Consider the following 13,869-nt stretch of genomic DNA (forward strand, 5'->3'; position numbering starts at 1 on the left):
ATTGCTCCGACTGCAGTTCTGCATTGCCATGCAGAACCGTCTTGAAGACGATGACTTTGCAAGCAAATTAATCTTCAGTGACGAAGCCACTTTTCATCTCTCAGGAAGAGTCAACCGACACAACACACGCATATGCGGGACAGAGAATCTACATGCAACTCTCAAACACGTCCGAGACGCCAAAAGTTAACGTGTTCTGTACCATGTCAAACAAGACAGTTTATGGCTCCTTCTTCTTCGCTGAGAGAACTGTCACTGGTATCACCTACCTCGACATGCTGCAATTGTGGCTTATGACACAACTTGAAGCTGATAGCAGGGACTTCATCTTCCAACAAGATGGTGCTCCACCTCATTACCACAATGTGGTACGAGATTATCTGAATGAGACGTTGCCACATCGCTGGATGGGCCGTGGGGTGGCCGCTGACCACGTGCTACTCCCGTGGCCACCACGATCACCGGACTTGACACCTTACGATTTTTTCTTGTGGGGATACATCAAGGATAGTGTTTATGTTCCACCTCTACCACAAAACCTTGACGAATTGAGACAGCGCATCGTAGCAGCTGCTCTTACCATCACTTCTGATATTCTGGGTCGGGTATGGGCAGAATTGGACTATCGATTATATTTGTGTCGTGTGACGCAAGGTGGACACATTGAACATTTATAACTAGTGAAAAAAAAAAAAAACTTTGAGAATTTTCCTTTCACAAGGTATAACATTTGTTACATAATTCTTAGCCATTTCACTGTACCGATTTTTTGAAATGTTTCGCGGACTTTATAATTACCCTGTATATTGGTCGATCGTATATAACTGCTGTTGTCTCCACTAAGTGCAGAGAACTATTCGCAAATCAATGAAATAGTCTCCATACCATAAAGAAAATGAAGGGAAGCTGGCTACATACAATAATGAATCGTTTTACCTGCAGTTGTATACCAACGAAAAATAAATTATATTTTATAATTTTTAGTTTTATTTAACAAAATATTATTTCTGACCATCGCTGAGTTCTCATAATACAACTTATAGCTTAAGTATGTAAAATTGGTTACCAATTACTAACAAAATGAAAAGTAATAATAAATTCATCCCATTAATCTGGGCCATTTCATTCAAAATGTATTTTTAATCAATTGGAGGCAAATGCAGATGGCTCATTGTAGCCAGATTAAGCTGAATCCTTTCGTATCTTATGAACGTATCCTATCTACCTTACTCTACTGAAGGTATCGTATCCAAACATATGCTGCGATTATATCCTACAGATGGAATAGTATCCATCCATATTCTGTGATCGTATCCTACTGATAGGATCATATCCTAACATATCCTGCTATCATATACTACTGATGGAATCGTATACTACGATATCCTGCGATCTTATCTTACTGATCGGGTCGTATCCTACAGATGGGATGGTATACATTTATGGGATCGTGACCCTTAGATGGGATCTTATCTGTTTTATGGGATGGATTGTATCCTGCTAATTGTAACCCACTGATAGGATTTTATCCTAGCGATCGTATCCACTAATGGGTTTGGTTATTACTGACTGTGTTCCACTGAAGGGATAATATACTGCCGATCGTAGTCCACTGATTGAATCGTATCCCATTTATGGGATTATATACTACCGATCGTATCCTACCGACTGTATCCCACTGATGGGATCGCATCCCATTGACGAGGTCGTATCCTTTTTATGTGATCGTATCATATCAATTGGAATGTTTGTAAAATGTGCGTTCTTCTCTTTAAATGTGAATAGTCAAGTTTAAATTTGGGATTGAATATTTAATGGTTCGAATCCTCCTGTGCATGTAAACGTAAAAAATGCTAATTAGTTGCCCTATCTTTTGGTAATAAATTATATACCACAATATGTCTCACAGTTCGGAGAGTCTTGTCTGGTCTTCTTGTCATTGGGTATGGATTGTTTGAAAGGATGCCAATCACTGAAAATATGTCTCGTGGTTTGTAGACTCTCGTTCTTTATTATTGTAATTGAATTGTTCTTGGACATATTGCTTAGTAATTACTAACACAGACCACCTCGTTGTTCGGTGACGCTTGGTCAATATGCATGTACTTGGTACTCAAGTATTAAAAAAATTTTATTTAATAAAACCTATATTGTAGTCATAGTAATATCGAGTAACAAATTTATTCAGCCAGGCAGTTTGCAGTGAGGATGATTTATTTAGTAAGTATTTCAGAACATTAATTAATTTTTGAATCGACTATGGATCGAACCAAGGAATGAAATAATTAGAATTGCTTTATACATTAAAAAATTATTCTTTTTGTTTTTTTTTTATTTTTCCCGAATTTGTAGGTTAACAATTAAGAATTTGCAACATGGCATTCAATATGACACAATATTCTTAATGGAGGCTGGTTGTTGAGGAAATTAGCCTCTTTAAAGATTTTTCACTTTTTAAAATTATTTTTACCTAAAATAACTATTTTTGCAACGAACAAGTTTCGAACCAAGGTTAGGAATCGATTGAATCAACCAATAAATTAATTGCGGATTTTTTTAACATTTAGGAAAATTTCCCAAATATCTAGCAAAATAATTATAGATTTTCATGATTGTGACCAAGACGGCGGATGTCACGATAGTAGATACTCCTGCACTCTTTTGGGTAAAAATTAAACTTATATGGCTGCAGTGCTCTCGAGAAGACGATGTGCTCTCTAGCACTGCTAGTATCGAGTATTGATAACAAGACGGCAGTAGCGCCCTCTAGCAATCGGTATGTTCACTAGCTCTCTTAGTAGCAAGCACTAGAAATGATGATGGTGGCAACTCCCTCTCACGGAGAATGCTATTATTCCTTCAAATTAAAGTAATTTACAAGTCCGAATATGCGTGTAAATTGTATATACTTTGTTTGATTCTCAGTTTGGTAAATGTCTCAATGGCTGTGTTGTCAAAGAAAATGTTTCCTAACTCAAAGGTCCAAGCTGTCATGGTTCGAAAATTACTCGCTGTCAATGTATTTTGTATAAATAAATTTAATTTAATATGTCAATAAGGACCATGACTAAATTGGTAGGTAGTGGAACATAAATATTATGTGCATAAGACAGAGCGATGCTGGCGCACTCTAGGAACAAACAGCACAAACAAAGATAGCGAACATTATGTTAGCCAAGATGGCAACCTCCAGCAAAACTAAAAAAAGGTCAAGATGGTAGCTGTGACTTCATCCAAGATGGTTGCCTCCGGCTGACGAAAACATATGGTGGCTGTGAAATCATTGTCCAAGATGGCGACTTCTAGAAAACGAATCAATATTGAGGATGTTACAATGAAAAATGACGAATTCAAAATGGCAGAATATCCTGGAAAACAAAATGGTGGATAAGATAACAGTCGGAAAGGAGACTGGACGACTGACCACACTTTAGCGGAAGAAAAACAAAACCAAAATGGCCATTAATATGGTGACTACTTCTCTTTAAATATATGGCAGCCTCCATCAGGAACTGATAGTTATACTTTAAACTAACTAAAATTAAAAGTTCGTCTACATCTTTTTTAATAATACCTTGTTTAATTCTTAGTTTAATTTGTGGTTCAATGGCAATGTGGTTTCTACATTTTACATGCAAGAAGCTCAGCCTTCCATGCTTAGAATTGCCGGGCTTCTGATACAGCTTATATAAAATATTATTTACAAGTAGTACTTAAATAGCACTGGGACTGGAGTCGGTGTAAGAAATGATTGTCGCCGCCATCTTGGATTGTGATGTCACGGAGGCCATCTTGTATGACATTCACCTTTGACCTTGACCTTTAAATTTTGCCAAAATTTCCTGTTTCTAAAAAAAATCCACAAAAATATATAACATGGAAAAAAATTTGCCTTTTTTCAAGGGAAAAATTCCTGTTTTTAATGAAAATTTCCCGCTTTATTACTCAAAAATTTCAACAGCTCAAAACTTCCTAAAAGCGGCTTAAGACACCTTAAAGCAAACCGCCCTACTCCAATGAAATCAGGTTGATGACTTTGACCTTGACCTTTGACCTGTCACCCTCTTGGATTCCACCATTTTAACAGTGAGCGCCCCAATCCCCGAACCTATCAAATTTCGTTATGGTCGCTATCTTGAATTCTAATAACATGTCCACCATCTTAAATCTCATGTCACAGCCATTTTTTTTTCAGATTCTGACAACACAGCTGCCATCTTGGAATCGAACTCCTTACTCCTTAATGTTGCAATTTTCATTACGGCCACCATCTTGAAAATCTGTAAATATTACCCATTTTAACCGAGAAATTAAAAAAAAATGTGTAAATAAACTTTGAATTAAAACGCACTTACGTTATGGAGTTAGGAGTCCTCGGTTCGAATCCGACGAGGTCATTTGATTGAAAATGGTTACGGATCCTTCCTCCACAGAAGCCACCGGCAGACTGATCTCCCATCACTAATGCCAAGGAAGATATTTCGGCAGATAGTATGACGTCATGGCAGCCATCTTGGGTGTACCATCTTGTTAATGTCTGGAGGAAGTTAACATCTCATTTTCGTCTGCTAGAGAGCACTATCGCCAATTGATTTAATTTTTTCCCAATAGAGTGCAGAGTATTCATCACCGTGGAGTCTGCCATCTTGTCAGCCGTATTGGCCACCATCTTAAAATTCTGTAATTATTCAGCTGTAAATTCGGGGAAAATTCTAAAAATCATTTTAAAAATCACTTGTTAAAATAATTTTTGTTTATATCGATATCTATCCTTGGTTGTATTCTTGCTTGATGCAATAAAAGTTAATTTAATCAAAAGTACCAAAAAATGACAGTTTCGAGAAAAAACAACAAAATTACAATAACAAATTTATTGCAGAAATTCTAGAAGTACGAAAAAACAAGCAAATTACAATTTTTTTTTTTTTACATTCTTCTTAGAAGTCGAAGCGAGTCCTTTTCATGCCTTGACATGAGTTTTCAGGGCATCTCCACATGACAGTCGATTAACTAGCCACGTCTAATCAGTGGCCACACACGTCCAGTAGGTGGCAAGGCACATCCAGTTGGCAGTCAAGCATGTCTATTCAGTGGCAAGGTATGTAATCGGTGACCAAACACGTCTTGATGTCTAGCTGTAAGCTATGCATGTTAGTCGGTTGGCCAGGCACGTACGTCCAGTCGGTTGGTAAGGCTAACATGCCAAGTCGGTGGCCAGATACGTCTATGCAGTAGCCAGAAACGCATGTCCAGTAGGTGGCCAGACCAGCTCCAGTTGGTAGCCAGGCGCATCCATTAGGTGGTCAAAAACATCCAGTTAGAAGCCAAGAGGTATTATTCAACGATACTAGGCGAACATTTTAAACAGTTCATGTACAAAATCATGTGCATAGACCAAGCTTCTCCAAACCAAGAGATAATTTTTGTCGATACTTGACCGACATTTTAAACAGGTCAAGTTCAATGTCAAGCGTTTAGACCAGGCATCTCCGAACCAGGAGGTCAATCATGGCCCGACTACTGACTTATCGATGCACATTTAAATAAAAGGAAGCACATTTAAGTCGGAAGCACAATCAACGAAAAGGAAGCACAATCGGAAGCATAATCAACGAAAAGGAAGCACAAATGGAAACACAGTTAAAAAAAAGAAAGCACGATCGGAAGCACAATCAACGAAAAGGATACGCTCTCATCGGAGGGATACGAACTCATCAGAGTGACACATTCTCGTCAGAGGAAAACGTTCTCATCAGAGGGATAAGCTCTCGTCAGAGGGATACGCTCTCGTCAAAGCGATATGATATCATTATAGGGATACGATCTCAACAGTAGGATACGATACTATAGACTTGACTACGCGCATTTAACGTAAAGGACGTACATTTTCACGAACATTCAAATCAATAGGATGCGATCGCCAATTTACAGTAGGCTACAATACCTTCAACTGTCTTTGACTCCACCTATTTTTGGCTCTAGCTGTCTTAGGCCTATCTGTTCCAGCGATATTTGGCTACAAGGTGACTTGACTACGAAGCTGCAAAACTAAGAGACTACAGGACGACAAGTTTGCAAGGTTATGAGGCTACATGGAAACAAAGGCTATTAGCTACGAAGCTACCAGTGTACGAGGCAACGAGACTACGTGGCTAAATGGCTATAAGTCTACGAGGCTACGAGACTACTTGTCTCTAACTGTCTTTAACTCAATTCAGCTGCGATAGTAAATTTATCTCATGCAAAAGAACTTGTTTCAAGTAGTATCTATTCTTGCCATCAGATGTCGTCACTTGTTGTGTTGAGGTAAATTTTATTTATTTTTTATGTGGGATGCAGGATTCTCACTCACGATCGCAAGAGAACGAGGACTTCGCTAGTCATCAAGGAGAAGGAAGGTCGTTATGCTTGTGAGTGTTTCTCAGCTGTCTCAAGGCATAGTATTAGACTGGGTAATACATATCTTTTATTTAAATTCCACATGACAAATAGTATTATTAGTGATAATTTGGTAGCAGAAATTAACTAATGAAACAAAATTCCGAATAAATTTGCTTGCTTGATTACGAAAAAACTACAAGCAGGGTTATTTTTCTCAGGAATAACTAGAAACATTCGGAGAATACCAGCAGAAGTCTCGCCAGAAATAACCAGTGGCACACAGAGAAATCCCAAAAAAAAATATATATATTGACACGAATAATTATTTTGATGGTTTTCTCCGAGTGTTTCTGGTTATTCCTGAAAAAATATCCCTGCATGCATTTTTTTTAACGTAATTTCGTTTTATTATTAAATTTCTGCTACCAAATAATCACTAATAATATTTTTATCACGTGGAATTTAAATAAAAAAATTATGTATTATTCAGTCTATTACTATGCCTTGACACGCCGGAACCTATTTTGACGCGTCATGACATTTTTTATTTCAACTCTTATCATCTAGTCAGATATCTTCCGAGGAAAGTGACAGTTCAGTTGCACCAAAACTTCTAAGTCTCTCAAAGATAACTACAAGGTCATCCAGTTTTTTCCGACCGCATCTTAATAAATTTTCATTAAAATTAACATTATATTTCACCAGCGCTAAAACATTAAATTTCTACTAAAACAATTTAAAAGAAGAAAATATCAATCCCAGATTCTAACAGCAACAGAAAGAAAAGCAAAAATATGGGGAAAATACAGGCAATAAAGGCTCGGTCGAAGTCAGAAACAATGTTGAACAAAAAGCTAAATGTAAACTGTAAGAACATTATAGAAAAAAACATACCCCATATAAAGAACAAAAGACAAAATAATAATTTTTAGTTATAAAAACCCCAATCCAAAATTTTAAACACGAAAACAAAGTGAAGAATAAAAATGCCAGGGTAAGGAGGTATTTGGCAATGTAAGTTTGTTTGGGTATTTTTAAAACTACTACGCAGTGACCTATTATTAAACTGAAGAAATTATAACTTTTTGATTCATTTTAAATATGCTGCCCTAGAATAGAGCTAATAAAAATTTCAATGTTTATATGTTTTAGAGTGTAAAATTATAATAATTTGCCCTTGCCTATCACTTTTGCTCTTATGATGCCATAGTGCACTTGATATTTAGTTTTATTCTTTAATAATATTTATTTTATATTGTAAATTTTAGCCAAGTTTTTGCTTCTGAGGACAATTGCCTTTCAGGAAAATTGCCTCTCTCTGAGGAAAATGAAGTAACTCTTTTCCTCTCTCCGAATAAATTTGTCCTCTCTGGATTTTTTGAAAAAAAAAAAAAAAAAAAAAAAAAAAAAACAGTTTTTTTGTCTTTTTGAGGAATTTTGAGGAAATTTGTCACCAAATTAGCCACCGTGACGTCACAATCCAAGAGGGCGGTCGGCTTCTCGGCTCATCAGCCTGAAGCTTGGTGCCGGACCTATCAAACTACTATACTACTTACATATTTTTATATTTTTATAGTTTTTATATAAAAATTTTACTTTAAGAAAAAGTATAATCCAGTTGTCAAATTTAATCCAAATTGTCAAATGAGAGTCGTAGTATCATATTCCACGGTCAAAGGTCATTCAAGATGGCCGTCCTGACATCACAAATCTAATATGGTGGCTGGTCATTGGCCTGCTTCACACTCTGAAGCCTGCATCCTAGGAACTATTTTACACTTTATTAATTTTTTTTTAAATAAAAATCTCTGCACGAGAAATATATATTCAAACTTTACAGATAACTGAAAATAAAATACAATGATAAGTCTTGTGATGTGAAATATCTCTTTTCTAATCATATTCTCTATTAGTTTTCATTTGATTAAATAATTTAGTAGCAGTCTGTTTAAAATTTTATATGATGGATGAGAATTTTGTTTATAGCTTGACTGATAAAATATTTTACTCAAGTGCAAGAAACAACTTAATCGTGATATTCTTGTTGCTTCTTAGGTGTTTTAAGTTTGTAAACACTTTTATAGTTTCTTATAAAAAGGAGTGTAAATAGTAAAAATAATTAAATAAATAAATGTCAATACATCAAATGTTTTAATTTGTGTTTTAGATTCTGTCCCTCATACATTGGAAACATATATAAGTTACTTTTTTTCACATTATATTTCTTGTACTCGTGTTAATTTGATAAAATAAATATATATTTGAAAAAATTCTTTAAGTGATGACTTACCTCCGAAAATGTCTTGGGAATATCCTGACAAGTCAAGATCATGGCTGATGTTGGTAATGCCACTGTCGTCACAGTCCTTGAGCCCCAGCACCACCGACTGGTGGAATTCCAGCAGATCCTCGCCAACCAGCTTTTGAATGAAATTCGAAGGCACAAGACCACGCCGACCGTCCAATAACTCTCCGTCGTGAAAGCCATCCTGAAACACCAACGTTACAAAAAATTAGTTCCTACATTTCTATGTAGTTTCTCACAATATTATTTATAACTTTTGTCCGAAATTATTTTTTATGTAACCAACAATTACTGCAAGGGGTGGAAAATAACAGGTGTTGAAAGACAAAAAATTTATAACTCCCTTAATATGAAACCTATTAAATTTATTATAATTTATTTTAAAACGTTGAATTATTATCTAGAACTTTTGTCTGAAGTAATGTTTTTTTATACGACCTACCATGACTGCAATAGGTGGAATAAACAGGAGTTGAATGACAAAAAATCCCATAACTCCCTTAGTAGGCACGCTATCAAATCCGTTTAAATTGTTTGTAAATCTTAAAATTTTTATAAACATTTGTATGAAACAATGTTGGATTATGCGAATCATTATTGCAAGGGGTTGAAAAAACCTGGGGTATTAATAAGAAAATAAATAAAACTTCCCTACCACGTACACTTTCGAATTCATTCTTATTTTTGTTTAACTTTCTAAATATTATCTAAAGTTATTGTTAAAATAAATTTTTAGCTACCCAACCATTACTGCAAGGGGTGGAAATAACATGGTTTTAAAGTAAAATATAATATTTACTTTATAGGTAGATTTCAAATAAATTGACCATGCGGTGCGACTTTCAGAAATTTTTTGTATAATTTTTCGTTTCATGTTACACAGACCCCAAAACCATCGTTAACTTTAAAGTATATACAGACATACATATATATGTATATCACAATTTTGTGGACACGATAACTGTCGCAATTTTCCACAAATTACTTCCAAAATGATATATAAAACCTAGTAGTGGAAAATATCGGTCGATGTCGTTAATGGGCAATATCCGACCAAAGGGGTAGAAATGGGGAAGGTTTTTTGAAAAACACAATAAAACTATATCCACAGGAAATAATGCCATTTGTAGTGCATAACTGGTGTTTATTCTTGCAATGTTCATTTTAAAAGTAGTTGAGCTAGATAATTTATTCATGTTAGTAATTGTCTACATTCTACATCAGAATAAAATTGAATGAAAACTACTTCAAAGGCAGCATTTCTGAAAATTTTATTTTTCAGGAACCTAACTGAAAGCATACGGTGATTTGTTTTAAGCACATTCACCCCATACTTTAAGTCTGGAAAATATACCGAGTCTTTTGCAGTTTCGTATGGTATGTACTTATTAAACTAATTTCACGTTTATCGTAAAAAAATAATAAAAATTATTATTTTTTATACTAAAATTAATGTGTTATATTTTATAGGATATATACTACACGCAATAACAATATTGTTTTTATTTTCGTACACTCAAAATCATAAATTGTTTAAAATGGGCATACTGAAGGTGAAACAAGCAGTTATCTTGTACACATTGTTCGAAACAAGCGTTGATTTTAATCGTACCTTAAATACTTTTCTTTTCTACCATAGTGCCTAGAACTATAAAAATCTTATTTATTAATAAGTATTTATTTTGTAGGCACAGTCGCCAAATAAGTAATTTGTAATTCTCAAGAATTATGATTCGGAAATTTGGGAATCCTTTTTCATATAAATTCAGACAATAAAATGAGTCTTCCTTTTCGCTATGAGTAGTTGTCTCTCAGTATGTCTCACGCCTACATAGGCAATGATATTATTTTTATATTGTAGTATCAATGTAGGGTCTTCATAGGTCAGTGAAACAATCTTGGTTCAAGGAACATAGAATTTGGACGGAATAAGGCAATTCACACCAAATTATAGTGCAAAAAATACAATAACAAAGATTATTTTTTTGGATTTCAAATGTCATTAAATATCTTGTGATTTTTACGAATGGTGTTTGCAATGAATGTGAATATTTTGAAAGAAAATATATTTTTAGGATTAGTTTTTTTATATACATAAATATGCTTTGTATTTTACAAATACATATATATTTTATTTTTTTATAAACCAGTGAGTTGAATGTTGTATCAATTTATTAAAAGATACTATATTTTCACCTGAGAAATAAAAAAAATGTCACATATAAATACCGAGATAATCAAAGGTATTTGAATTTTTCTTCCGTTAATATCACGAAAGAAAACTAAACACACTTTGCAAGCTTAGCCAAATAATTTTTTATGGACAAAAAAAATTAATTTTGTTCCTTGACAACAAATACTTCGCACAGAACCAGAACAATATTTTCACATTGATAGTATTAAGAAAAACATATTATTAAATTTACAGGAACGTAAACAAAATCTAAATATCGTAATTAATTCAATTTGTTATTTAAATGATTTTTATGTATCCGAAAATAATTTTTAACATTAGAACATGGCAAATATTGCCCCACCTATCTAAAATATACATTAATTATTTTTTTCTGAAATGTGAACTTTTGATTACGGCACTTTGGTCTGTGTGCTACCAACTATGCTACTTTGACCACTGAATATAAGCTGCCTTTGTTTTCAAGTTCACGCGAATGCCGGCTGTTAGGTATTCAACCACCAGATCGCATGTTGGATCCCAGGTAAGGGACTGTGATTTTCATCAGCTGTTCCAAAAAAAAAAAGTTACGTATGGCCCAAATGATCCTTTGATTTCAGCACTTGAACTATATAAAAACTTTACGTTGTATCTTTTTGAACAAATTATCACTTTAAATGAAGTACTATTTATTTAGTTATTTGATGTTGAAGCTACGGAGCTATGTATCTCTGCTGTACCTCCCCTCTCCAAAATTCCCGCTCCATTAACGTCGCACGTGTTCCAAAGAGACAAATATGGCGAAGGCTGGTAATTTTGGCTTGTGTATTGCACATACAACACCTACCAGTAGTTCTTTGGAATTTATTTCTCCATGCAGTGAATGGGGTCATGCGCCAGTACACTGTCATGGACATCTACAGTTGCTCTAGGTGGGCCAGGGTGGTCAGGGAAGGGCAGAGATTATAAGCGTTTGGCCAAAATGTCAGTTTGGGTATTTTTGCACAAAGATAGGTCCAGAATCTCGATGATCATACTACTAATACACCCTGGCTTTGAACACATACACAAATTAACAGTGGTGGCCTGGGTTAATTAATATGATAGTTATAGTCACCTACATGTAATGTTTAATTATGTTGTCCCTGTGGTTAAAATTTGGAGCCTGTTAGTAAATACCAGATCGTAACAAATTTTTAATGCTTGGGATGATATGATTTATATCTTGCTTTTCCTACACTATTGGATAAATGGGGAAAATTTTTATATAAAAAAACTAATTGAAAAATTGTATATGATGAAATCCTTAAAATATAAATTAATGGTTACAATAAATACATCAAATTAATGTAAAAATTATTTGCCTCAAATCAACTACCTGCACAAATGAGCTATAATTTTAAATTTTCGGTAAATTTATTTCACAAATCTTTTACTTTAGATTTTTAATTAGCTTGTAATGCCGGTTAAAAAATTAATGCCTTAAACTACATATTCAGACAAGTAGTAACACATGTACTTAGAAGGTGCAGGCGAACATTAAAAAAAAATAAGATTTAAACATTATTATTTACATTTTTAAGCAAGTACGTAACGGTGCAAGAAAACTGGCTTGAAATGAAATGCAGATGAAATAGAAATGCGAAGTGAGCAGTACCTCGTCCATGTTTCCCCACACGAGGAGGTAGTCGCCCGCATTGACCGCCAGCTCAGCTTCTGGGTTCTCGTTGGGCGACTGTTGGAAGGGGTCATACGAGTACCTGTTGACAGCACGAACTCAAACATTATCACTGCTGTGTGCAATCTGAGACAGCTTAACTGTCTGTACAAGATGTATCTTTAAAAAAAAAACAAGTCACAATTGTACAGAACACGTAGAGCAGACCGAAATTCCAATGAACTAGGGCCTGGAAAATATTCATTTTATCGCTGAAGTCGTCATGAACAAGACTGAAGCATTGTTATGTGGAATGCTATATCGTTCAGATTTACATTCAACCATACATTTGTTCTTTTTTTAAATATTTTGTATATAATCGTCGATATGATACATATATTCATGATTTTAGAAGTAGGCCTATATTGCTTACAATGGTGTAGCTGTGTAATTTTTAAGCGAGGGAAACGGAAGAAATACGAGAAAACCACCGACCACTGCCCAGATTCGCCAAGTTAAAAAAAATAAGAGCTTCCTTCTTCAACTCTGCACGGAATTAAAAACGGATTTCATTAGTGGGCGGTAAATGACCTAATAGCTTTATCGCTATGTCTCATGTATAAAATATTATTTAACCTGTATTTTACGTTATATTAGTATATAAGTTAATTAAATGGCCGTAAAGCAAAACAGCTGTGAAATGGAAAGTTTTATTTGCCTTTCCTGGAAAATAAGGCTGAATGGGGTTGAAAACAAGAGGGGTAGAAATTTTTAAAAAATCGTAAAACCGTACCTTGTACACTATTAAATACATTTCTTTTTATTGTAAAACCTAAAAATATTATTTATAACTTTCTTCCAAAATTATTTTTTATGTAACCAACCATTACTGCAAGGGGTGGAAAATAACAGGCGTTGAAAGACAAAAAATTCATAACTCCCTTAATATGCACCTATTAAATTCATTATAATTTATTTTAAAACGTTGAATCGTTATCTATAACTTTTGTCTGAAGTCATTTAATTTTTTTTACGACCTACCATGACTGCAATAGGTGGAATAAACAGGAGTTGAATGACAAAAAATCCTATAACTACCTTAGTAGGCACGCTATCAAATCCGTTTAAATTGTTTGTAAATCTTATAATTTTTATTTTAAACATTTTTATGAAACAATGTTGGATTATGCAAACCATTATTGTAAGGGGTTGAAAAACCTAGGGTTGTAATAAGAAAATAAATAAGACTTCCCTACCACGTACACTTTCGAATTCATTCTTATTTTTGTTTAACTTTCTAAATATTATCTAAAGTTATTGTTAAAATAAATTTTTAGCTACCCAATCGTTACT

General features: G+C 34.3%; 1 protein-coding gene across 1 annotated transcript in view; it reads right to left on the reverse strand.

Annotated features, from left to right (window-relative positions):
* The window catches only part of LOC134528958 (uncharacterized), a 267,148-nt gene that overhangs the window by 138,073 nt on the left and 115,206 nt on the right, over nucleotides 1-13,869 (reverse strand). The window contains exons 12-13 of the mRNA XM_063362626.1: nucleotides 12,517-12,619; nucleotides 8,672-8,870 (exon numbers count right to left, since the gene is read on the reverse strand). Of these exons, the coding sequence (XP_063218696.1) occupies nucleotides 8,672-8,870; nucleotides 12,517-12,619 (302 nt within the window). The remainder of the gene's footprint in view (nucleotides 1-8,671; nucleotides 8,871-12,516; nucleotides 12,620-13,869) is intronic.

Source organism: Bacillus rossius, chromosome 2 (genome assembly GCF_032445375.1).
Source record: "Bacillus rossius redtenbacheri isolate Brsri chromosome 2, Brsri_v3, whole genome shotgun sequence".
NCBI classification, from domain to species: Eukaryota; Metazoa; Arthropoda; class Insecta; order Phasmatodea; family Bacillidae; genus Bacillus; species Bacillus rossius.